General features: G+C 41.6%; 1 protein-coding gene across 5 annotated transcripts; it reads left to right on the top strand.

Moving 5' to 3' along the window:
* The first annotated feature begins 7131 nt into the window (after window positions 1-7131).
* LOC110525697 (arginine/serine-rich coiled-coil protein 2) lies at window positions 7132-25094 on the top strand. Of its 5 annotated transcripts, none has more exons than XM_021606060.3 (11): window positions 7302-7438; window positions 8852-8890; window positions 9129-9285; window positions 12021-12061; window positions 17766-17935; window positions 18035-18157; window positions 19293-19415; window positions 23532-23611; window positions 23722-23990; window positions 24184-24273; window positions 24367-25094. In XM_021606060.3, the coding sequence occupies exons 1-11, from the start codon at window positions 7433-7435 to the stop codon at window positions 24553-24555; spliced, it is 1287 nt and encodes a 428-aa protein (XP_021461735.1). In that variant the 5' UTR covers window positions 7302-7432; the 3' UTR covers window positions 24556-25094. The 5 variants fall into 5 exon arrangements, with proteins under 5 accessions (XP_021461736.1, XP_021461735.1, XP_090093669.1 ...); XM_090237544.1 differs by having other exon boundaries at window positions 7328-7438; window positions 17744-17935; XM_021606061.3 differs by lacking the exon at window positions 8852-8890 and having other exon boundaries at window positions 7132-7438.
* The last annotated feature ends 368 nt before the right edge of the window (window positions 25095-25462 follow it).

Here is a 25462-nt window from a genome sequence, read left to right as displayed (position 1 = left end):
ATATGCACACACCACTTTTCAGTTTTTTTATTTATTAGACTTTTTTGATACAAGTTATTTTTTAGTAGTAAGCTGTGTCAGGAGAGGAGATGCTCATTACAGGGATACAAGTCCTTTGTGAAATGGCGTGAGGCCAATTACTTGGACTTGAATGTACTGAAGACCAAGGAGCTAGTGGTAGATTTTAGGAAAAACAAAGATGTTTTAATCCCATTTCTATTAATGGTGAAGAGATTGGCAGTGTTGACTCTAAGTACTTGGGTGTAATAGTGGACAACAAACTGAACTGGAATGAGAGTTCTCAGTGTCAACAAAAAACAACAATCCAGACTGTACTTTTAAAAGAAGCTTAAATCTCTTAATGTATGTGACAAAATGCTTTGTATGTTCTATAGCAGTGTCGTGGCGAGTGTAGTGCCATTGTGTGCTGGAAAGATAATTTATCTAAGGAGGACTTAAACAAGATCAACAAAATCATTAAGAAAGCCAGTGCTACAATTGGCTGTAGACTGGAATCGATGCAGGACATGATCATAAAAAGGCTGCAAGCATATGATCATGGACAATGACACACATACTCCACAGCACTTTAATGCAACGCAGGAGCATTTTCAGTAGCAGGTTCATCCTGCCCTTTATGTTTATGATTAACTGTTTTATAAGTCCTATTGGAAAATGTAGTTGCCCGTTTTTCCCCCAGTGTAGGATAGAAAACAGAACTGGAATCAGACTATTATTTTAGGGATACTATGGCACATATGCCCTTGTGTCTTAATATGTTGTTTTTTATCATGTGTTGGTCATTGTTGCGTGTCCTGTCATTGTAAGTTGTCGTAGAAATTACCACCAGAGACACTTGAAGTCTATATTAAATTAATCATTATTTATTATCAGCAGCTGGAGAGGTTCCAACAAACTCAATGCACCAAGTAGTTTATAGCTGTCAGGAGCTCCGCCCTGGCAGTCCCATTAGTTCTCTTATATACTGCTTACACAGACAAGTTATATTTGCATGATTTAGCTAATTCATTATTCATAATTAATTCATCATTAACATTTGGTTCATGCACGTGACCAACCAATACCTCACAAGGCTTCTTCTTTACAAGCTGAGACCTTGAAACTGAGACACCCCTTTCAGATCTTAAAACAATGTTCTGGGCATACTGCCAAATTGCATTAAACTGATAGTGAGGATTCCTCCCAGGCACAATCAATCAATCAGTCACTTGCATGAACCCAGTCGAATTGGATATTAGAAAAGCACAAACACATTTTTCTTCACAAAGTCATTGATGATGCATGCTGTGATAAAACAATTTCCCAAATTGGGATTCATATTTAATACTCTACTCTCTAGCTAACGTAAGCTAACTAACATTAGCAAATAAGAGTAACTCAATCTGGTTGCCATCTATTCCACCCTTGTCTGGAAAACACTGTTACTAAAAATACACTGCTCAAAAAAATAAAGGGAACACTTGCTCCAGAGCCTTTCCGTTCACCTTCCCACTCCTGGGACAGACTACACTCAATCATATGACCCACTGAAGAGATGAGTCTTCAGTAAAGACTTAAAGGTTGAGACCGAGTTTGCGTCTCTGACATGGGTAGGCAGACCGTTCCATAAAAATTTAGCTCTATAGGAGAAAGCCCTGCCTCCAGCTGTTTGCTTAGAAATTCTAGGGACAATTAGGAGGCCTGCGTCTTGTGACCGTAGCGTACGTGTAGGTATGTACGGCAGGACCAAATCAGAGAGATAGGTAGGAGCAAGCCCATGTAATGCTTTGTAGGTTAGCAGTAAAACCTTGAAATCAGCCCTTGCTTTGACAGGAAGCCAGTGTAGGGAGGCTAGCACTGGAGTAATATGATCAATTTTTTTGGTTCTAGTCAGGATTCTAGCAGCCATATTTAGCACTAACTGAAGTTTATTTAGTGCTTTAACCGGGTAGCCGGAAAGTAGAGCATTGCAGCAGTCTAACCTAGAAGTGACAAAAGCATGGATTAATTTTTCTGCATCATTTTTGGACAGAAAGTTTCTGATTTTTGCAATGTTACGTAGATGGAAAAAAGCTGTCCTTGAAATGGTCTTGATATGTTCTTCAAAAGAGAGATCAGGGTCCAGAGTAACGCCAAGGTCCTTCACAGTTTTATTTGAGACGACTGTACAACCATTAAGACCATTAAGAGCCATCCACTTCCTTATGTCTGAAACACATGCTTCTAGCGAGGGCAATTTTGGGGCTTCACCATGTTTCATTGAAATGTACAGCTGTGTGTCATCCGCATAGCAGTGAAAGTTAACATTATGTTTTCGAATGACATGCCCAAGAGGTAAAATATATAGCGAAAACAATAGTGGTCCTAAAACGGAACCTTGAGGAACACCGAAATGTACAATTGATTTGTCAGAGGACAAACCATTCACAGAGACAAACTGATATCTTTCCGACAGATAAGATCTAAACCAGACCAATTTGGGTTTCCAATCTCTCCAAAAGAATGTGGTGATCGATGGTATCAAAAGCAGCACTAAGGTCTAGGAGCACGAGGACAGATGCAGAGCCTCGGTCTGATGCCATTAAAAGGTCCTTTACCACCTTCACAAGTGCAGTCTCAGTGCTATGATGGGGTCTAAAACAAGACTGAAGCATTTCGTATACATTGTTTGTCTTCAGGAAGGCAGTGAGTTGCTGCGCAACAGCCTTTTCTAAAATTTTTGAGAGGAATGGAAGATTCGATTTAGGCCGATAGTTTTTTATATTTTCTGGGTCAAGGTTTGGCTTTTTCAAGAGAGGCTTTATTACTGCCACTTTTAGTGAGTTTGGTACACATCCGGTGGATAGAGAGCCGTTTATTATGTTCAACATTGGAGGGCCAAGCACAGGAAGCAGCTCTTTCAGTAGTTTAGTAGTTTAGTTGGAATAGGGTTAAATTAAACAACACAATGTAACTCCAAGTCAATCACACTTCTGTGAAATCAAACTGTCCACTTAGGAAGCAACACTGATTGACAATAAATGTCACATGCTGTTGTGCAAATGGAATAGACAACAGGTGGAAATTATAGGCAATTAGCAAGACACCCCCAATAAAGGAGTGGTTCTGCAGGTGATAACCACAGACCACTTCTCAGTTCCTATGCTTCCTGGCTGATGTTTTGGTCACTTTTGAATGCTGACGGTGCTTTCACTCTAGTGGTAGCATGAGACGGAGTCTACAACCCACACAAGTGGCTCAGGTAGTGCAGCTCATCCAGGATGGCACATCAATGCGAGCTGTGGCAAGAAGGTTTGCTGTGTCTGTCAGCGTAGTGTCCAGAGCATGGAGGCGCTACCAGGAGACAGGCCAGTACATCAGGAGACGTGGAGGAGGCCATAGGAGGGCAACAACCCAGCAGCAGGTCCGCTACCTCCGCCTTTGTGCAAGGAGGAGCAGGAGGAGCACTGCCAGAGCCCTGCAAAATGACCTCCAGCAGGCCACAAATGTGCATGTGTCTGCTCAAACGGTCAGAAACAGACTCCATGAGGGTGGTATGAGGGCCCGACGTCCACAGGTGGGGGTTGTGCTTACAGCCCAACACCGTGCAGGACGTTTGGCATTTGCCAGAGAACACCAAGATTGGCAAATTCGCCACTGGCGCCCTGTGCTCTTCACAGATGAAAGCAGGTTCACACTGAGCACATGTGACAGACGTGACAGTCTGGAGACGCCTTGGAGAACGTTCTGCTGCCTGCAACATCCTCCAGCATGACCGGTTTGGCGGTGGGTCAGTCATGGTGTGGGGTGGCATTTCTTTGGGGGGCCGCACAGCCCTCCACGTGCTCGCCAGAGGTAGCCTGACTGCCATTAGGTACCGAGATGAGATCCTCAGACCCCTTGTGAGACCATATGCTGGTGTGGTTGGCCCTGGGTTCCTCCTAATGCAAGACAATGCTAGACCTCATGTGGCTGGAGTGTGTCAGCAGTTCCTGTAAGAGGAAGGCATTGATGCTAGTCCTTCCACAGGCCCTGCTGAAAAATACTCCAAAGCAGCGGTATGAGGGAGGGGACACACCTTGTGGTTATGGAGCACAACAAGATTGTTGGACAAAAACCAGCAAGGGACAAGAAAAGGTTTAAAATCAAGACAATAGTAATGACACAACCACCTCCTTCTTCTCTCTGCAGATTCTCAAAACACAATATAAAGACACGTCTACAAAATTCCCCTGCTACTATTGACGATAATTATCTGTCAAAGTCAATGGGCTGGGGGAGATTTACAGATAGGTCTTTGAGATGAGGAAAGGGGGTTATTTTTAGAGACAGTAAATGTATTGTTGTGTATGAGAACGATTGAAAGGTGCCATTTCTCCTCAATCTCCCATACACAGCAATACATACTGTGTCGGAACTGCCCTCCTAAGACTTTCACACCTTTTGCAGCCCCCCCAGATGTTGACTGATCTTTCTTTTCAAAAGCAGCTCCCAATGTCCCACATTGTCCCTAAATAAATACACTAGTCTGTCTCTAAACACTTAGGTCCCAATCGGTTGACACCTTTATCAAAAAAAGTGTAAAATGGTAACACCACAACCATGTGATTTTTGGTATCCATTACTTGGAGTTACAGGATAGGTACTGTTTGGTGTAGCACAGAGAACTTTTGACCAACATTAGCTTGGCGATGCTGTCTGCGTCCTCAATTTGTAGAAACAGGAGTCTCATAAAATGTATGTGTCCAGCTGCAGGGGGTCATTTTTTATTTAGAAATTTACTACGTGAAGTAATTAACAATGTTTACACCACCATCTTGTCTATTTCAAGTCTTCTCTCATTGATTGAGACAGGTGTCTGTAATCATGACATGCGGCACTTTGGGGTGGACACTCTATCAATGAGAGAAGACTTGAAATAGATAAGATGGCGGGATACACTGTTGCATTACTTCATGGACAAAAAAGTAGTTATTTTATTAATGGAGCATTTTCTAAATTCAAACCGGTGCTACACCAAACAGTACGTATCCTGTAACTCCCAGTAATGGAACCAAAGATCTTTGGTTAAATCACATTGTCTGGTGTAACAATCTGTAGCGATGAGAACTAGTGATTAGCAGATGATGGAGAGGTGGTCATGATGAAATTGCCATTCCAAAGAAACATACAGTAAGTTCAGGGTACACTTGTACAGCAGTGGGAGGAGTTGTCATGATCAAACTGCCGTTTGGCTCCTCTTGAGTCATCTTCTGCTTGAAATCCAGCAAAATGTCCAATCCATCGAGAGGGATACAGTTCACAGGATACAGTTTTGATACAATGACACACGCAGGCAAAGGAATTATGTTTCTCTCCAAGAATACACGCCAGAAAGAAGTCCATGCACCACACAGTATTGTCTAAGACAAAACTATATAATAAATTATTCTCCATGGCACAGTTTGAAAGAACATTAGGATAGACTAGTTGAACATGCATACATGTGCATAGGCACAGAGATTGCATTTAGAAAAACCTTTGCAGTGACCAGACCATGCAAATGCACCTAGGTAGGTAGGCAGACAATATCTAGCTACAGCCATTGTCTAACAGGCATGCTCAGGCAAATATTTTTTGAGTAAATCCAGTTTATCAATTTTAGAGATTTACAACAGTTAAATTGTTGTATTATTGTTTTCGCCTCACTGTTAGCAAGTAAATTTAGCTAGCTAGCTGGCTGGATAGTCAATAATTGTTATTTACATCTGTTTGGAATCCTATCTAGCATCATGTCTATAATTTTGTGATTTAGAAATGTATCCACGGTCATAACCATAACCAATATCAGCCTTTGTCAATTATGTTACATAGCTAGCAAAAATATTTATAGTTGCTGATGTTAAACATTTGCTAAAAAGTTACAAACGGGAGGCCTTTCACATTGTAATAAGTTAGCAGGTGCCAGGCTAACTAGCTAGTCAACTCCAGTCATGTGCTACCGTTTGGTGGTAAACATAGCTTTAGGTGGCTGGTTGAAATGTTATAGCTTGCCGTTTAGTAGCCATATCTATGACTAATAACCAAGGCTGAAGGTATCTCTAGACTAACATATGGCGCTCTATCTTTATATCTTGACAGTAAAATAAGCAAGGAGACAGACCAGATGCTTTTCAACTTTCTTTTGAGAAATCGTACCCATTACATTAGGAAAACTGTTGTAATGAACAATTTTCTGGACTTTACTACATTAAATAATACTTTTAAGATCAGTTGCATAAAACAATTCCTAAGAAGACCCACTTCTATCTGGAATTTTATTCCTCATCATGTCTTCTCTTCTTTTGGTGGCCTTAACTTCATGTTGTTTTGCAATTATAATATTGACAAAGTTCCAGTGAAACTTTCTGCTTTTCATCGGCAGGTTTTCTTGTCATGGTCCTTAATTTATAAACATAATTTTTCTCCACACATATATTATATATGGAATAATCTGGATATATTGTATAAAAATACTTCTTTGTTTTTAGAATATTGGTTCCGAAATAATATCCTATTGGTGAGCCATCTGGTAAATGCAGAGCGTCTTTTACTCAGTTATAAGGAATTCTTATAACTTGACAAGGTCCCTCCCTATAACATCTAAAGATTTTAGATGCCATTCCCTCAGGTGTTGCTTTATTATTCAGGAATGTGTCAAGACCTGACCCTCAGAGCATACCTTCCATTAACCCTGTTGACTCATCAGTAGGAAAGATTTGTTTCTCCTTTGGTCCATTCAACAGAGCAATACAAACCTTGTTTCAGCAGGATGTTGTATCTATCTATTATGTCATGCCTTATTGGAATGGATTTATTGATAATATCTGTTGGGAAAAGTTTGGATGTTGCCACACACATACCTACTTGTTAACAAAATTAAGGAAGTTTCCTTTTAAATTATTCATAAATATTATCTTGCCAACCACTATATGAAGAGGTTTAAGGAAAACATCAACTCAAATTGCTCCTTTTATAATGATCACCCAGAAACAGTGTTGCATCTTTTTTGTCATTGTATTCATGTAAGAAAACTGTGGCAAGACATCAGTAGATGTATAATTGAACACATTTATGAAGATTTTACACTATTGTGAAAAAAATAAAAATAATAAAAGATGCAAAACTCTACTTACTTCCGGAAGCTGTGTAGCGGGACCAAAAAGAGATACGATTATTTAAAATCTCTCTGATAATACTCTAATTAGTTTTACTCATTTTTGGTGACTTTGACGAACTAATATAAGGGTGTTTGTTTATTTATTTGCGCTCTATAGATTCAAATAGCCATTTCCCCAATATTTGTTATGTATGCGCACGCGCAAATGATGATAGTCATCCAGGTTATAGCTAGCGAGTAGAAGAGACTGGAAGAACTGGAATAGCACGTAAAGGAGAACTCCAATCTAATTTTAGGGAGTTCCTCACGTGTACCATGACGGTAAGTGCTTACAAAAGAACACAAAATACATTACCATCGACTTCATATAATAATTTGTTAACTACTGCTATTTTAAAGATGTTGTTTCATCAAGATGGCGTCTCTCTGCCCGTGAATTACAATACTGTAGTGGCAGCCATGTCGATAAGCCAGCGAGTTTAGGTTAGTTAGATAAATTAGCTAGCCATCTACAGATACTTTGGCCTGATAACCGTCATTAGCTAGTTAGGTTGCTTTTACCAGTTTGGCATGTCGTGTTAATTTTGTAAATAAATGGAAATTCTCCTTCATATAGTTATTGATCAAAGTTTGCTTGCACAGCCGTTACTTAAACCTAGCTAGCTAACGTAAGCTACACAACTATCTATGTAATTTAGCAATGCATGAATGAGTGATGTTGTTTTGCCACTTGCAATCTAGCTAATTAATCTCTGTTTAGAACGACCCCCTTCATTCATTAACTGGTTTTGTAGCTTCGGTATTTTGTAGTAGTAGACAATGGACCTGATCGGACAGCTCAGAGCCTCTGCTCTTTTCTGTCCATAAGAAACAATTGGATTAGTGGAAGAGGCAGGGCTACGTCCTCCCCTTTTATAGGTGTGCAACTTTAACAAACCAGCTAGCCATGGCCATCAGGATCTTCATTGGGTGTATTGGTAGGGTTGGAGCAAATACCTGCATTGCCATTACCTGTCCAAGAGGAGGGCTTTTCACTTCTGAAATTGCTTTTAGGGAAACAAAAAAAATATATTTAGTGAATCCATGTTAGTGTAAGGGAGGTACAGTGTGTCCAGTTGCATCGGTGTGACTGAGAGTAACCTTGCCAAAGAAACTTGTTGGGCCTCAGAACTAATGTCTAGATTGCCTAAACATCCCTGTTACCATCGTTACTCTGTGGATATCAGTCTGCAAGTCGCTGTTAAAAAAAAAAAAGTCAGTCTCTACAAGCCAGAATATTGAATACAATGATGACATTTTAAATGCACTTTACCGGTTGTCTGTGTTGTTGGTCCTTTTGGTGGTAGGAAGTGTAGATGGGATAACGACAGGAAAGTGTTGTTTACCTGACTTTTGGCGGCGCCTTTAGGTTCTGTTTGTATTTGCCATCACTTGATACACAATATGTAAACAGCAGCCCAATGTAACAACGTTGTCCTTATGTAGGAGACAAAATTTCAAATGTTATTAACCTAAGCGTATTCCCTCGCAGTCAGTGGAAATGCTTGTGACTTGCTCATTCGTTGAACACAGCACCTGTATAACAAGAACCAGTTAGAAAATAGGAAATTAGTTTCCTAGTTCCGACTAGCACTTAAACGCTGCAAGATTGTGTGAATTGTTGAAAATACAAACCAATTTTCAGACCAGCATACTGAAAGTTGGATTAATAACACACTTGATATTTTGTCCTAGATTACCTCCTACTTGAGGACTATATCAGCGGACAACAAAGTACGTTCAAAATAAGTTTATTCAACAGTCTGACTTGTGATGGGATTGTTCACAAAAAGTGAGCCTACGTGTTAGAGGTGAGAGTGGAGAGTTTTCCACTCTCGGAATTATAGAGGCTAATGTCTAGGCCTTGCTCAATGTGTTAACACAGGCTTGAGTCGTCATTCATTTCCCCTCAAACCTAGTGGAGGGGACACCAATAACTAAGGTTGAATAGTGTGTGTTTTCTTCGATTTAGGCACGTGGCGCCGATTCGACTGATTTACTACCCTTGATGGGCTCTCTTTACACGGATAAAAGGAAACACATTATGGAATCATCCAAATCGCCCAGAAGCTCCAAACACCACCATTCACAATCGAGGTCACGCTCCAGGGACCGAAAGCGCAAATCAAGTAAGTTAAATGCACTGAATTTGATAATGCATAATGTTTGTAGCTTGAGTTAACACATTCAGGTCACTTGGTAGGTCACACATCCATCTTCAGATCCCAGGCCAACTGGTCATGGCATTTGTCTTTTGACATAAGTTTAGGGACAGAGCTGTACCTTGTTGTCAGAAATAGTCAAGTGCAAAAGGTGATTCATCAGGTTCTAGACTGAGTGGAACTCGGGTCTAGTTGTATAACATATACCCAGCTTGCGTGTTATTTCACGACCTGTGACTGTGTTCGGATTGGCAATGCGGCGTTTGCATCACCGAACAGTGCCCAATAAATAATTAAATCCCGTTGTTTGATTGACATCCATATTTGATTTGGGGAGGGGGGAATAGAATCTAGTAACTGGATTTCATAATTTCTTGTGCACTGATAGGTAATGTAAGGGATGCCAGTTTAATAAAACTGTCTTCTGACTATGATATACAGTCATGGCCAAAAGTTTTGAGAATGACACAAATATTAATTCTCACAAAGTCTGCTGCCTCAGTTTGTATGATGGCAATTTGCATATACTCCAGAATGTTATGAAGAGTGATAAGATGAATTGCAATTAATTGCAAAGTCCCTCTTTGCCATGCAAATGAACTAAATCCCCCAAAAAACATTTCCACTGCATTTCAGCCCTGCCACAAAAGGACGAGCTGGCATCTTGTCAGTGATTCTCTCATTAATACAGGTGTAAGTGTTGACGAGGACATGGCTAGAGATCACTCTGTCATGCTAATTGAGTTCGATTAACAGACTGGAAGCTTCAAAAGGAGGTTGGTGCTTGGAATCATTGTTCTTCCTCTGTCAACCATGGTTACCTGCAAGGAAACACGTGCCATCATCATTGCTTTGCACAAAAAGGGCTTCACAGGAAAGGATATTGCTGACAGTAAGATTGCACCTAAATCAACCATATATATCGGATCATCAAGAACTTCAAGGAGAGCGGTTCAATTGTTGTGAAGAAGGCTTCAGGGAGCCAAAGAAAGTCCAGCAAGTGCCAGGACCGTCTCCTAAAGGTGATTCAGCTGCGGGATCAGGGCAGCACCAGTACAGAGCTTGCTCAGGAATGGCAGCAGGCAGGTGTGAGTGCATCTGCACGCACAGTGAGGCGAAGACTTGGAGGATGGCCTGGTGTCAAGAAGGGCAGCAAAGAAGCCACTTTTCTCCAGGAAAAACATCAGGGACAGACTGATATTCTGCAAAAGGTACAGGGATTGGACTGCTGAAGACTGGGGAAAAGTCATTTTCTCTGATGAATCCCCTTTCTGATTGATTGGAAAAAACTTGTCCGGAGAAGACCAGGTGAGCGCTACCATCAGTCCTGTGTCATGCCAACAGTAAAGCATCCTGAGACCATTCATGTGTGGGGTTGCTTCTCAGCCAAGGGTGTGGGCTCACTCACAATTTTGCAGTTTGGTGACGAACAATGCCTTTTCCAGCATTATGGAGCACCTTGCCATAGGGCAAAAGTGATAACTAAGTGGCTCGATATTTTGGGTCCATGGCCAGGAAACTCCCCAGACCTTAATCCCATTGAGAAATTGTGGTCAATCCTCAAGAGGCAGGTAGACAAACAAAAACCCACAAATTCTGACAAACCCCAAGCATTGATTATGCAAGAATGGTCTGCCATCAGGCCCGGAAGTTCATTGACAGCATGCCAGGGCGGATTGCAAAGGTCTTGAAAAAGAATGGTCAACACTGCAAATATTGACTCTTTGCATCAACTTAATGTAGTTGTCAATACAGGTTTGACACTTATGAAATGCTTGTAATTATACTTCAGTATTCCATAGTAACACCTGACAAAAATATCTAAAGACACTGAAGCAGCAAACTTTGGAAATTAATATTTGACTCATTCTCAACTTTTGGCCACGACTACAGTACCAGTCAAAAGATTGGGGACACCTACTCATTCAAGGGTTTTTCTTTATTTGTACTATTTTCTACATTGTAGAATAGTGAAGACATCAAAACTATGAAATAACACATGGAATTATGTAGTAACCAAAAAAGTGTAAAACAAATCTAAATATATTTGAGATTCCTCAAAGTAGCCACATTTTGCCTTGACAGCTTTGCACACTCTTGGCATTCTCTCAACCAGCTTCACCTGGAATGCTTTTCCAACAGTCTTGAAGGAGTTCCCACATGCTGAGCACTTGTTGGCTGCTTTTTTTCACTCTGCAGTCCAACTCATCCCAAACCATATCAATTCAGTTGAGGTTGGGTGATTGTGGAGATGCAGTATGCAAAAATCGCACCACCATTTCCTGGTTGCAAAAATGTATATAGTTGGTCTAATTTCAGTTTGTGACAAACTGAATAGTGTAAAGAATAATTATACTGTCTAAACCGCTGTGAAATATCCTTTCAATAACCCCAAATATTGTATTTTCAGCAGTTTGAAGCTGGTGTACAAAACTGAATGTAAATGGCGCAAAAACTTAATAACTGGATGCATAGAAATAGCGCAGATAGAACAGACCTCATGCTTCTTGGACTTGCTTTCAATGAGTGATGAGTCTCGAACTCGCAATTCTATGTGAATTTGGTCGGGTCACCCCAAAAACTGACATTGCAGCTTTAACTGTGTATATGACGGCGTGCGCTCCAGGGCTAAGGCAACCCTAATTTGAAGGTGCAATATAATTGGTCACTGTTCTCACCAATCCGTTTTGTTACTTTTACAGGTGACAAAAAGCACAGACGAAGTCGGAGCAGGAGCAAAGAGGTAACTAATATTAGTTCATTTTAGTGAACTAAAGTACAGCATTGTCACCATCTTGAATGTCGTTAGTTTTTTTGTCTTAGATCATGGTAAGTACCAAACAACAGTGTAGGCTATTTCACCTGAATCAAAGATTAAGATGGGCATGGAATTAATTCAATTGAAGAAGATAATTTTTAAAATTTACACTAACTTATTCTTCTTGGACATCTGTCACTAAGTGTAGCTGTCCATACTAGATGGTGAAGATTGAATATGTGGGATATTTTTCTTTTGAATAAATCCTGTGTGTAGATCACATGATAACATTTCTACAATAAATCATACTCAGCGTGCTAAAGCACGAAGAGACACTGAACTGAAGACGCTGCTGACATAGCAAAATTATATGTCTACTACTCGGACAGGTAACTATCAGCCATTCAAATTCATACTTGCCTCCTAGAATTAAGAAAATAAAGGAAATTACAGCCTTTTACTGGGTTAAATTCTAGCTGCATTGTTATTACAATTACTCAAAAGACAAACAGTCTGCTGGCAGTAACCTTATTAATCCAATTCATTCTTAGCCTGCCTTTTGAAAGCTGCACTTGTAGATGGGGAAGGGAATGTAGTGTTACATGAACCAAAACAAAGGTATTAAAACTGTCTCTGAGATGATCTACGGTAACCTACATTGTGTTTAAGGCTTATAATACATTTACCTACCATGATATATTTGAAACAAAACTAAGTAGAAGTGGCTGTACTTACTTGGTGCACTTGAGTAGGTGGTGGACATGACAAAACATATGCACTATAAGTTGGATCTACTAGTCTACATACACTGAACAAAAATATAAATGCAACATGTAAAGTGTTGGTTCCATGAGCTGAAATAAAAGATCCCAGAAATGTTCAATGTGCGCGAAAAGTTTATTTCTCTCAAATTTTGTGTACAAATTTGTTTGCTTCCCTGTTAATGAGGATTTCTCCTTTGCCAAGATAATCCATTCACCTGACAGGTGTGGCATGTCAAGATCATTACACAGGTATATCTTCTGCTAGGGACAGTTAAAGGCCGCTCTAAAATGTGCGGTTTTGTCACACAACACAATGCCACAGATGTCTCAAGTTTTGAGGAAGCGTACAATTGTCATGCTGACTGCAGGAATGTCCACCAGTGCTGTTGCCAGAGAACTGAATGTTAATTTCTCTACAATAAGCCGCCTCCAGCTTCATCCCAGAGAACTTGGCAGTACATCCAACCAGCCTCGCAACCGCAGACCACGTGTATGGCGTCGTGTGGGCGAGCGGTTTGCTGATGTCAACACTGAACAGCGTGCCCCATGGGGGCGGTGGGGTTATGGTATGGGAAGGCATAAGCTACGGACAATGAACACACTTGCATTTTATCAATGGCAATTTGAATGCACAGGTACTGGTGAGACCCTGAGGCCCTTTTTCGTGTCATTCATCCTCCGCCATCACCTCATGTTTCAGCATGACAATGCACGGCCTCATGTCGCAAGGATCTGTCCCAGTTCTTCCATGGCCTGCATACTGACCAGACATCACCCATTGAGCACATTTGGGATGCTCTGGATCAACAAGTATTACAGTTCCTGTCAATATCCAGCAACTATGCACAACCATTGAAGAGGAGTGGGACAACATTACACAGGCCACAATCAACAGTCCGATCAACTCTTTGCAGAGATGTGTCGTGCTGCATGAGACAAATGGTGGTCACACCAGATACTGACTGCTTTTCTTATTCGCGCCCCTACCATTTTTTATATGTATCTGTGACCAACAGATGCCTATCTGTATTCCCAGTCATGTAAAATCCATAGATTAGGGCCTAATGAATGTATTTAAATTAATTGATTTCGTTATGAACTGTAACTCTTAATTTAAATGACTGCGTTTTATATTTTTGTTCAGTATACATTGGAGTTGGAGGGCAATTCATTGAAACATTTCTCTCCAGTTAGTCTTCACAGCTTGATAGACTATCAAGCTCCTTTGAGCCGTTTATACTTCTGACATACAGTGCATTCAGAAGTGAATCAGACCCCTTGACTTCTTCACATTTTGTAATGTAAGAGCCTTATTCTAAAGTGTGTGTGGTATTTATGTGTATATATACTCAGCAAAAAAAGAAACGTCCCCTTTTCAGGACCCTGTCTTTCAAAGATAAGTTGTGAAAATCCCAATAACTTCAGATCTTCATTGTAAATGGTTTTAACATGGTTTCCCATGCTTGTTCAATGAACCATAAACAATTAATGAACATGCACCTGTGGAACGGTCGTTAAGATACTAACAGCTTACAGACAGACGGTAGGTAATCAAGGTCACAGTTATGAATTCATAGGACACTAAAGAGGCCTTTCTAAACACCAAAAGAAAAGTGCCCAGGGTCCCTGCTCATCTGCGTGAATGTGCCTTAGGCATGCTGCAAGGAGGCATGAAGACTGCAGATGTGGCAAGGACAATAAATTGCAATGTCTGTACTGTGAGACACCTAAGACGGCGCTACAGGACAGACATCTGATCGTCCTCACATTGGCAGACCACGTGTAACAACCTGCACAGGATCGGTACATCCGAACATCACACCTGCGGGACAGGTACAGGATGGCAATAGCAACTGCCCGAGTTACACCAGGAACGCACAATCCCTCCTCAGTGCTCAGACTGTCCGAAATAGGCTGAGAGGGGCTGGACTGAGGGCTTGTAGGCCTGTTGTAAGGCAGGTCCTCACCAGACATCACCCGCAACAACGTCGCCTATGGGCACAAACCCACTGTCTCTGGACCAGACAGGACTGGCAAAAAGTCTCTTCACTGACGAGACGCGGTTTTGTCACACCAGGGGTGATGGTCGGATTCGTGTTTATCGTCAAAGGAATGAGCGTCACACCCAGGCCTGTACTCTGGAGCGGGATCGAGATGGAGGGTCCGTCATGGTCTGGGGCGGTGTGTCACAGCATCATCGGACTGAGCTTGTTGTCATTGCAGGCAATCTCAATCTCTGTGCGTTACAGGGAAGACATCCTCCTCCCTCATGTGGTACCCTTCCTGCAGGCTCATCCTGACATGACCCTCCAGCATGACAATTCCACCAGCCATACTGCTCATTCTGTGTGTGATTTCCTGCAAGACAGGAATGTCAGTGTTCTGCCATGGCCAACGAAGAGCCCAGATCTCAATCCCATTCAGCACAACTGGGACCTGCAGGTGCCTTGGTGGAAGAGTGGGGTAACCTCTCGCAGCAAGAACTGGCAAATCTGACGCAGTCCATGAGGAGGAGATGCACTGCAGTACTTAGTATCTGGTGTGGCCACCAGCTGCATTGACTGTTACTTTTGATTTTGACCCCCCCTTTGTTCAGGGACACATTATTCCATTTCTGTTAGTCAAATGTATGTGGAACTTCTTCAGTTTGTCTGTTTATGTCTTAACACATGAAAAAAACATGTTACGTTTGCTGAAAATAAATGCAGTTGACATTGAGGACATTTCTGTTTTTGCTGAGTTTATATATAAATATCATCAATCTACACACAATAAAGCAAAACCAGGTTTTAGACATTTTTAAATGTATTAAGAATTTTTAAATTACATTTTACGTAAGTATTCAGACCCTTTACTCAATACTTTGTTGAATCACGTTTTGGCAGCGATTACAGACTCGAGTCTACTTTGGTATGACTCTACAATCTTGGCACAACTGTATTTGGGGAGTTTCTCCCATTCTTCTCTGCAGATCCTCTCAAGTGCTGTCAGGTTGGATGGGGAGCGTTGCTGAACAGCTATTTTCAGGTCTCTCCAGAGATGTTTGATTGGGTTCAAATCCGGGCTCTGGCTGGGCCACTCATGGACATTGAGACTTTTCCCGAATCTACTCCTGCGTTGTCTTGGCTGTGTGCTTAGGGTTGTTGTCCTGTTGGAAGGTGATCATTTGCCCCAATTTGAGGTCCTGAGTGCTCTGGAGCAGATTTTCATCAAGGATCTCTGTACTTTGCTACGTTCATCTTTCCCTCGATCCTGACTAGTCTCCCTTTCCCTGCCTTTGAAAAACATCCTCATAGCATGATGCTGCCACCACCATTCTTCACCGTAGGTATGGTGCCAGGTTTCTTCCAGATGTGACGCTTGGCATTCATGCCAGAGAATCTTGGTTTCTCATGGTCTGAGAGTCTTTAGGTGCCTTTTAGGCAAACTCCAAGCGGGCTGTCATGTGCCTTTTTTACTGTGGAGTGGCTTTCATCTGGCCACTCTATTGTTAAGGCCTGAGTGCTGCAGCGATGGGAGAACCTTCCAGAAGGACATCCATTGTTGTAGAAAATATTAAACCAAATACTTCTCAGATACAGGAGCTTGTAAATTCAATTAGACTTTATTACAAAAGTAACAGAAGCCTAGCAGTTCCATGGAAAAACTGCCTCATTCTTTGTGCTTGGCTTTTATACAGTTTTACCCTTGCATAACATTGTCACTCCACTTTACGAATCATGTTATCTTACTTAGTTTCCGTTCTCTTATTGGCTCAGATATTGGGGCATAGATTCTATTAGTGGCGTGACATCCCTTAGTTAATGTTCTTGTACTATATTGTCTATGTATGATAACCCATGTGCGTGTCCAGTAGCCTTCACAAGATTAGACATGGCACAGACCAGGCACGTTAGTCTACCTTGCCTCATCTACACAGATTCTGCTTATGTTCAGTTTTTTACGTGTCCAATGGTCAATTCGATGTTGATCCAGCATTGTACACTCACATGGGCTTCAGCCTTCATTCTGCTTACACATGTCTAATATTTAAACTTATATTGCTTTATTCTTTCTATTTCAAAGAGAACAGTATCGGTACTGAGAATCATCAGATGACTGGAAAATCTCCTACACCATCTCCACAGAGGAACTAGAGCACAGTCAGCGTGACCATTGGGTTCTTGGTCACCTCTCTGACCAGGGCCCTTCTCCCCCGATTGCTCTGTTTGACCGGGTGGACCAGCTCTAGGAAGAGTCTTGGTGGTTCCAAACTTCCTCCATTTGAGAATGATGGAGGTCACCTTGGGGACCTTCAATGCTGCAAAAAAAAATGTGGTACCCTTTCCCAGACCTGTGCCTTGACACAATCGTGTCTCTGAGCTCTACGGACAATTCCTACGAACACATGGCTTGGTTTTTGCTCTGACATGCACTGTCGACTACGGGACCTTTTTATATAGACAGGTGTGTGCCTTTTCTAAATCATGTCCAATCAATTGAATTCACCACAGGTGGACTCCAAGTTGAAGAAACATCTAAAGAATGATCAATGGAAACAGGATGCACTGGAGCTCAATTTCGACTCATAGCAAATGGTCTGAATACTTATGTAAATGAGGTATTTCAGTTTTAAATTTGCTAAAATGTTCAAGCCTGTTTTTGCTTTGTCATTATAGGGTGTTGTGTGTAGATTGATGATAAAACAAATTATTCAATCAATTTTAGAATAAGGATGTAACATAACAAAATATGGAAAAAGTCAAGGGGTCGGGAATACTTTCTGAAAGGCACTGTATGTTCGGTCGGTTTCTGGTGATCAGTCTAAATCTGTCTGAAATGAGCAAGAGTTCTCAACATGCTTTGGTATTTTCTGTATCAAACCGTTGTACTAACGCTCTTTGTTGCACTATTTTCCTGAAAGAGACAACTTCTTCTTAAAACAGGCACGAAGGAGGGACTCTGAGAAGCCATCAAAATCTCACAGCAAGTCGGATGAGCAGCCGGAGCAGACTGAGAGGGGCAGGGAGAGACTTTCTGCAGAGAATGGGGAGGAGCGACACCGGCGCAAAGACAAGAAGGGGAGGAGCCACTCCAGGTCACTCTCACGGGACAGGTGGGTCTAGGTTAATGGAGATATTGTACATGCTGTCTTGATATGTATTGAGACTAGTAACTGTAAACTGGGGAGCATTTTATTTTCACACTGTTTTAGACGTCATCGCAGCAGAAGTCGGGACAAACGGAGATCGCGGTCCCCGCGGGAGAAGAAGAAGAGGGCCAGCTCCCGGTCGGGTTCAAAGACCAAACACCGCCACAGGAGCAGGAGCAAAAGCAGGTAGGTTTCTCTTGCTACTCTCCCTACTATTCTTTGTTTGTCGTTGATAACTATCTACCGCAGTCCTGACTACCTACCGGTCGGTCGTTACTAGTTACCACAGCCACAAAGTCATAAACCCTGCCCATTTCTACACTTTCTCTTCTGTAATTTTAAATCTAACCACACTGCTGACCTTATGCCTAACACTAACTATAATTTTTGGTTTTATACATTTTTACAATATAGCCCATTTTGACTTTGTCAGTACCATGATGGTATTAATGCTGTTTTAGCTTCTCTGTTGTGTGCCGTGCCTCTATGTTGTCAGTACGTACCTCATGTTCCACTTCTCATCAATTTGATGGCTCGTTGCGGTGATGTATGACTGCATGCTCTTAGACATCCAACAATCTGTTAATGTCACGTATTGCGGTTGAGAGCTCGCGCTTTGTACTTGCATAGCAATCACCATACAATTTCTCTCTCAGGGCTGTCACGGTTTTTCGACATGGCATCTTGTAGTCTGGTTCTAGATATGTCATTAGGGGGGTTTTGAAGCTGACATCCTCTACCATTGACGATGGCTGCATATCAACAGTAATCATTTCTGTCATCAGCGGTGTTATTTTCTTTCTCATTCCCTAATCACACTGCTACCAGCAACGGGTTGGGTATCATGCTGACTCCCTTTCAACATTGCACCTATTCTGCCACTGTAGCTCCACCACAAAGTTTGCATTTCATCACCTTCTCATTTAACTTCTCAAAATATTGCCATACAGGACTTTGCTGCTGTCACTTCCCTGTCTCACTCTGCCATTTTTCAAAATGTTAACGACGAGGACTTGCAGAGCACTTTATATCCATGGCAAATAATTTAAAAGCTTAATATCTCCTACTAATGTTACAGCATTGTTGCATTAGGTAATTGTTACTTTTTCCAATGATGGTCAGGACCTGTTAGTGGTAGTTTTGTGATGACTTTACTGTGGTTGTCATTTTGTTTAAAATGTTTTTGTTCTATATGTTTACACGTTCACACCCCTATTGGTAACCACTCCTGTGTGCCTAATGTTTGCCCCTCTGTTTGTAACCGTGTGTGTGAGAATGCATATCTTTCTGTGGATCTTGAAATGCTATGATGTCTCTTTAGGGAGCGGAAAAAGAAGACTGATAAGGTGCGCAGAAAAGAGAAGAGTCGTAGCAGGTCTGTGAGCCCCCCGGCTTTCCGGGGCAGAAACACTGCCATGGACGCTCAGGAGGCGCTGGCCAGAAGGTACTGCAGTGGTTTAGAGGAACTGTGACTTGAAGATTTGTTTGTTGAGTGTCTGTTTAATGTCACGTGCACCAGTACAGTGAAATTCCTTTCATAACCTCTCTGGGATATGTGGGATGCTAGTGTCCCAACCTGGCCAAAGCCAGGGAAAATGCAGAGTGCCAAATTAAAATACTATAAAATCTAATTTTCATTAAAGCACACATGTAAGATACCAAATTAAAGCTACACGTGTTGTGAATCCAGCCAACATGTCAGATTTCAAAAAGCCTTTTCGGCTAAAGCAAATGATGCTATTATCTGAGGATAGCACCTGCGACACAAAACACAGAAATAAAAAATATAATTCATGCCTTACCATTGACGAGCTTCTTTTGTTGGCACTCCAATATGTCCCATAAATATCACAAATGTTCCTTTTGTTCGATTAATTCTGTCGATATATATCCAAAATGTCCATTTATTTGGTGCATTTGATCCAGAAAAACACTGGTTCCAACTTGAGCAACGTGACTACAAAATATTTTAAAAGTTACCTGTAAACTTTGCTAAAACATTTCAAACTCCTTTTGTAATACAACTTTAGGCATTTTTTAAATGTAAATAATCGATAAAATTGAAGACTGGATGATCTGTGTTCAATACAGGAAGAAAACAAACTGAAGCATGCTTTCTGGTCACGCGCCTCTAACAGTACACTTCAAGTGACCCTCGTTCAAGATGGCCGCACTTCATTACACAAAGGAATAACCTCAACCAATTTCTAAAGCTGGTTGACATTCAGTGGAAGCGATAGGAACTGCAAGAAGGTCCCTTAGAAATCTGGATTCCCAATGAAAACCAATTGAAAAGAGTGACCTCAAAAACAAACAAAAAATCTGAATGGTTTGTCCTCTGGGTTTCGCCTGCTAAATAAGTTATGTTATACTCACAGACATGATTCAAACAGTTTTAGAAAAACTCTGAAGTTTCTATCAAAATCTACTAATAATATGCATATCTTATTTTCTGGGGATGAGAAGCAGGTAATTGAATTTGGGCATGCATTTCATCCGCATGTGAAAATACTGCCCCCTGTCACCAAGAAGTTAACTCCAAACCCAACAATGCAGTAATCAAAATCAATGTTGCACCAAAAATAACATCAGAACAAAAACACACCAGAAATGGAAATGAATAAGAACACAAGAAGGTAAGTAGCTATATACAGGGTCAGTTCCAATACCATATTTAAAATGTGCAGGGATACTGGAGTGATCGAGGTAGATATTGTACAGTGCATTCGGAAAGTATTCAGACCCCTTCCTCTTTTCAATATTTTGTTATGTTACAGCCTTATTCTAAAATGTATTAAATAAAAATCCTCTATCTACATACAATGCCCCGTAATGACAGTGAAAACAGGTGTTTAGACATTTTTGATCATTTATTAAAAAAAATAAAAACACCTTATTTACATAGGTATTTCGACCCTTTATGCGACTCGGAATTGAGCTCAGGTGCATCCTGTTTCCATTGATCATCCTTGAGATGTTTCTACAACTTGATTGGAGTCCACCTGTGGTAAATTCAATTGATTGGACATAATTTAGAAAGGCACACACCTGTCTATATAAGGTCCCACAGTTGACGGTGCATGTCAGAGCAAAAACCAAGCCATGAGGTCGAAGGAATTCTCTGTAGAGCTCCTAGACAGGATTGTGTTGTGGCACAGATCTGGGGAAGGGTATCAAAAACATTCTGCAGCATTGAAGGTCCCCAAGAACACAGTAGCCTCCATTCTTAAATGGAAGAAGGTTGGAACCACCAAGACTCTTCCTAGAGCTGGTCGCCTGTTCAAACTGAGCAATCAGGGGGCGAGTGCCTTGGTCGGGAAGGTGACCAAGAATGTGATGGTCACTCTGCCAGAGCTCCAGAGTTCTTCTGTGGAGATGGGAGAACATTCCAGAAGGACAACCTTCTCAACATCCTTGATGTTTCTACAACTTGATTGGAGTCCACCTGTGGTAAATTCAAATAATTGGACATGATTTGGAAAGGCACACCTGTCTATAACACTCCACCAATCATACCTTTATGGTAGAATGACCAGACGGAAGCCACTCCTCATAAGTCACATGACCGACTGCTTGGAGTTTGCCAAAAGGCACCTAAAGGACTCTGGCCATGAGAAACAAGATTGAACTGTTTGGCCTGAATTTCAAGTGTCACATCTGGAAGAAACCTGGCACCATCCCTACGGTGAAGCATGGTGCTGTGGGTATGTTTTTCAGCAATAGGGACTGGGAGACTAGTCAGGATTGAGGGGAAACCTGAACGGAGAAAAGTACAGAGATCCTTGATGGAAAACATGATTGCCCCAGACTGAGGTCCTGAGCAAAGGTTCACCTTCCAACAGGACAACAACCCAAACACGCAGCCAAGACAACGCAGGAGTGGCTTCAAGACAAGTCTCTGAGTGGCCCAGCCAGAGCCCAGACTTCAACCCGATCAAACATCTCTGGAGAGACCTGAAAATAGCTGTGTGGCGACACTCTCCATTCAACCTAACCGCTTGAAAGGATCTGCAGAGAAGAATGGGAGAAACTCCCCAAATACAGGTGTGCCAAGCTTGTAGCGTCATACCTAAGACTCGAAGCTGTAGCCGCTGCCAAAGATGCTTCAATAAAGTAATGAGTAAATGGTCTGAATACTTGTGCAAATGTGATATTTCAGTTTTATTTAATTAGTTTTGCCTTGTCATGGTGTATTGTTTGTAGATGAGGGGGAAAAAATAATTGAACCAATTTTAGAATAAGGCTGTAACATAACAATGTGGAAAAAGTCCAGGGGTCTGAATACTTTCCGAATGCACTGTGCATAGGACTAATTTGTTGTATTACTTGTGAGGCACAGCTGAGTGAGCTTAATATTATTTAAAAAATGTACCTGACTGAAGGCCTGCATCTGTTCGGAGTGAGGGAGCAGCGTTGCGGCTGCATCTCATCCGACTCACCGTCCCTCCGCTCTCCCTCCACTGAGAAAAGGGGACACAGACTTCCAGCTGATGGTGCAACTTAAGAGTCACTACATTATTTCTGCCTTGTGCAGCAATTCATGTCACTCCTATGACCAGAGAAAGTGAAATAATCCTTCAAATGGAAAAAAACACAACCCGCTAATAATAACAGGGCAAACTTATTGGAACATTTTGCTATACTCGTTCACTGCTGCTTCAGTGCTGGTTGTAGCTTGACTGGAATTAAGGTAGATGCACATTTTTATGGCTTATGAAAGTGTATATAATGCTGAAAAACAACTTAGTCAATAAAACAGCAGCTCATTGCTCTATTCGTTGAGACTCGTAGTCATCTCACAGTATTAACTTTGGTGTGTGTTCGAGTCTTCTTTTTACAGTCTATGGCCAGCTGTATGCCTATAGGTGCATTTTAATAAAAAAAAGAAAGACCTCAAGGCTTTATCGTTGGGTTTTCTACAGAAATGTTTGATCGACCAGGAATGCTTTGGAGATCGACCAGTCGATTGCGATCGACCGGTTGGTGACCACAGGTCTAGGATGATGGAGTTGTGTGCATAACCAGCCTCAAAGCCCTTCATGATTACAGATGTGAGTGCTACAGGGTGGTGGTAGTCATTGTGGCATGAAGCCTTAGTTCTTGGGAACAAACATTATGGTAGTGGGATTTCAGACAGGGGACAAGGAGAGGTTGAAAATTGAACATGAATATGCCCTGCCAGCTGATCTGCACATGCTCCGAGAACGCGCCTTGGAATGCCTTCCAGCCCTGCGGCCTTGAGTGTTGACCTAATTGACCTTACGCATGTCGGCCTCAGAGCGAGCTCTCCCAGTCCTCTGGGTCGATGGTGTTGGTATGGTGTTATTGTCTACGCATCCATAAAATGCATTGAGTTCATCTGGAAGAGAGGCATCATTGGGCAGATCACAGTTGGGTCTTCCCCTGCCTCATGCATTGGAACCTTTGTAGTATGATTCCGCCTAATTCCTATATTGCTGCCTGGAGGTCATATCGGGACTTCTTGTACTTAAAGTAGCAGACAATCTGCTCCTAAAGCCTGGCTGACATATGAACACTCTTTACTCGCCTTTATCTCCAGGTTGGAAAGGGCAAAGAAACTGCAAGAGCAGAAAGAAAAGGAGATGTTGGGGAAACAGCAGCATCAGGAGGTACCTGCAGGTGAGACGCTCTCCTCGGCCATCAATTACACCTACAAAAAATGTAATCCGTGAATAAAACCATAGAAACGGGTCACTAACATAGACCCACTTTGTTTTTTGCATTTTTAGTTCCAGCTCCCCTGCTGTCTGACACAGTAGTAGTTGCTGCTGCAGTTGCTACCAACCCTGTCCTCAATGTGGCAGCTCTCCTGGCCTCAGGGACCCAGGTCACGCCCCAGATCGCCATGGCAGCGCAGATGGCAGCCCTACAAGCCAAAACCTTAGCAGAGACTGGCATTGCTGTGCCCAGTTATTACAATCCCTCTGCTGTCAACCCCATGAAGTTTGCAGAGCAGGAGAAGAAAAGGAAGAAGCTCTGGCAGGGAAAGAAGGAAGGGGTAAGATTTTATGCTATGTAGTGCAATATGTAGAGCACTGGTTATTTGATGGAGCAGATTCTTTACTTTGTAACATCCGGAATGTAGAACTAGTCACTTAATGAAAATAAATATTGAGGAAAAACATGCAACTTCGCTTATGGTGGCATGATTGTTGCAAGTTACTAATACATGCAAATTGTTTGTTTTGAAGGACAAGTCACAGACAGCTGAGTTGTGGGAGAAGCTGAACTTCGGAAATAAGGACCAAAATGTTAAATTTCGTAAACTGATGGGCATCAAAGTATGTTTAACGGAGTCCTTTTATTTTCTCATTTGAGTGTGTACCATGCTGCAGAGCCTTGCATTTCTAACACTGTGGTTTCTGTCCTGTCAGGGGGAAGAGGAAGGTGGTGAGACCTCAAAGCCACTCAACGACGAAGGCCTGAAGACCCTGCAGCAGCAGGAGGAGATGTTCCATAACCTGGACGTTCAGTATGAGATGGCCAGGTCCCAGACCCACACTCAAAGAGGCATGGGACTAGGCTTCGGCTCTTCATTCTCACGGGGCATGGACACCATCTAATGCCAAACCATGCACTGGCTTGCCCTTGCTTTCTTTCTCATTGGTCTCTCCACTCACAGCTAGCACTCAAGCTTGCATGGATGTTGTTGCATTGGATCTGTCATTTTATTTAGAAACAATCTCACGTCTTTTAAACATTCTCATGTAAATAGATGCTGAGTTTTCCTCAGTGTACATCTTTTCTGAATTATGCAATAGTTTAATGACAGTCATGCTGGCTGGATTTAGATTTGTTTGAGAAATGTGATTGCATATCTGTTTTTTACAAAAAAATGTATATATTTTGGATTGTTTGAAATGGAACATTATGTAGATCAAGTAAAATTATTCTGTTTATGTTCATTTACCAAGTTTCTTTACAAATTGATCTGAATCCTAATCTCAATATGTAGTGTCATCTTTGTTTCCTTTCTACTGAATGGGAATGTAAAACAGTGGATCATATTACTAAGATGTCTACTAGGCATCTGATGGTTTCATGGAAAGAATGAACAATAAACTTACATATGTTCTTGAAATAAAAGTCAATTTGTGTTGAAGTGGTCCCAGGTGTTTGTTTTGGCCATAAATGCTTTTTACAAAGCAACAAAAATGATGTTGACTGTATTTCCAAGGGTCTTTGCTGAGAGAGGATGCAAACAGCATTGATGAATTAACACTGAAACATGAATGGTAAAATGCACACTTAGGCCTAATTGGGAAATTGAAGTCCATTAACAACAAATTACATGACTGCTCTTGAGGACATGGATCAGGCTCAATTATTGCCAAATAATGCAATAAAATGCCCTTTCACAAAAGCCTGGTGGAATATCGATTGTAAATTATCATTTGGGATCTCAAACCCAGTGGTAAAATTCATCAAGCAGTCCCAAATGTTCTCTAATGTAATTTCTGGTGCAGTTAG

The sequence above is a fragment of the Oncorhynchus mykiss genome, chromosome 6 (assembly GCF_057628025.1).
Source record: "Oncorhynchus mykiss isolate SJ-2025 chromosome 6, ASM5762802v1, whole genome shotgun sequence".
NCBI lineage: Eukaryota > Metazoa > Chordata > Actinopteri > Salmoniformes > Salmonidae > Oncorhynchus > Oncorhynchus mykiss.
The sequence above is the reverse complement of the archived record's forward strand: the minus strand, read 5'-3'. Positions and strand labels throughout refer to the sequence as shown.

Bases quoted from the DNA above. Each gene is read 5' to 3' on its own strand.
- LOC110525697 (XM_021606060.3), top strand. The intron at 18,158-19,292 runs GTAGGTTTCTCT...ATGTCTCTTTAG, and splicing joins AGGAGCAGGAGCAAAAGCAG to GGAGCGGAAAAAGAAGACTG. The intron at 24,274-24,366 runs GTATGTTTAACG...CTGTCCTGTCAG, and splicing joins GTAAACTGATGGGCATCAAA to GGGGAAGAGGAAGGTGGTGA.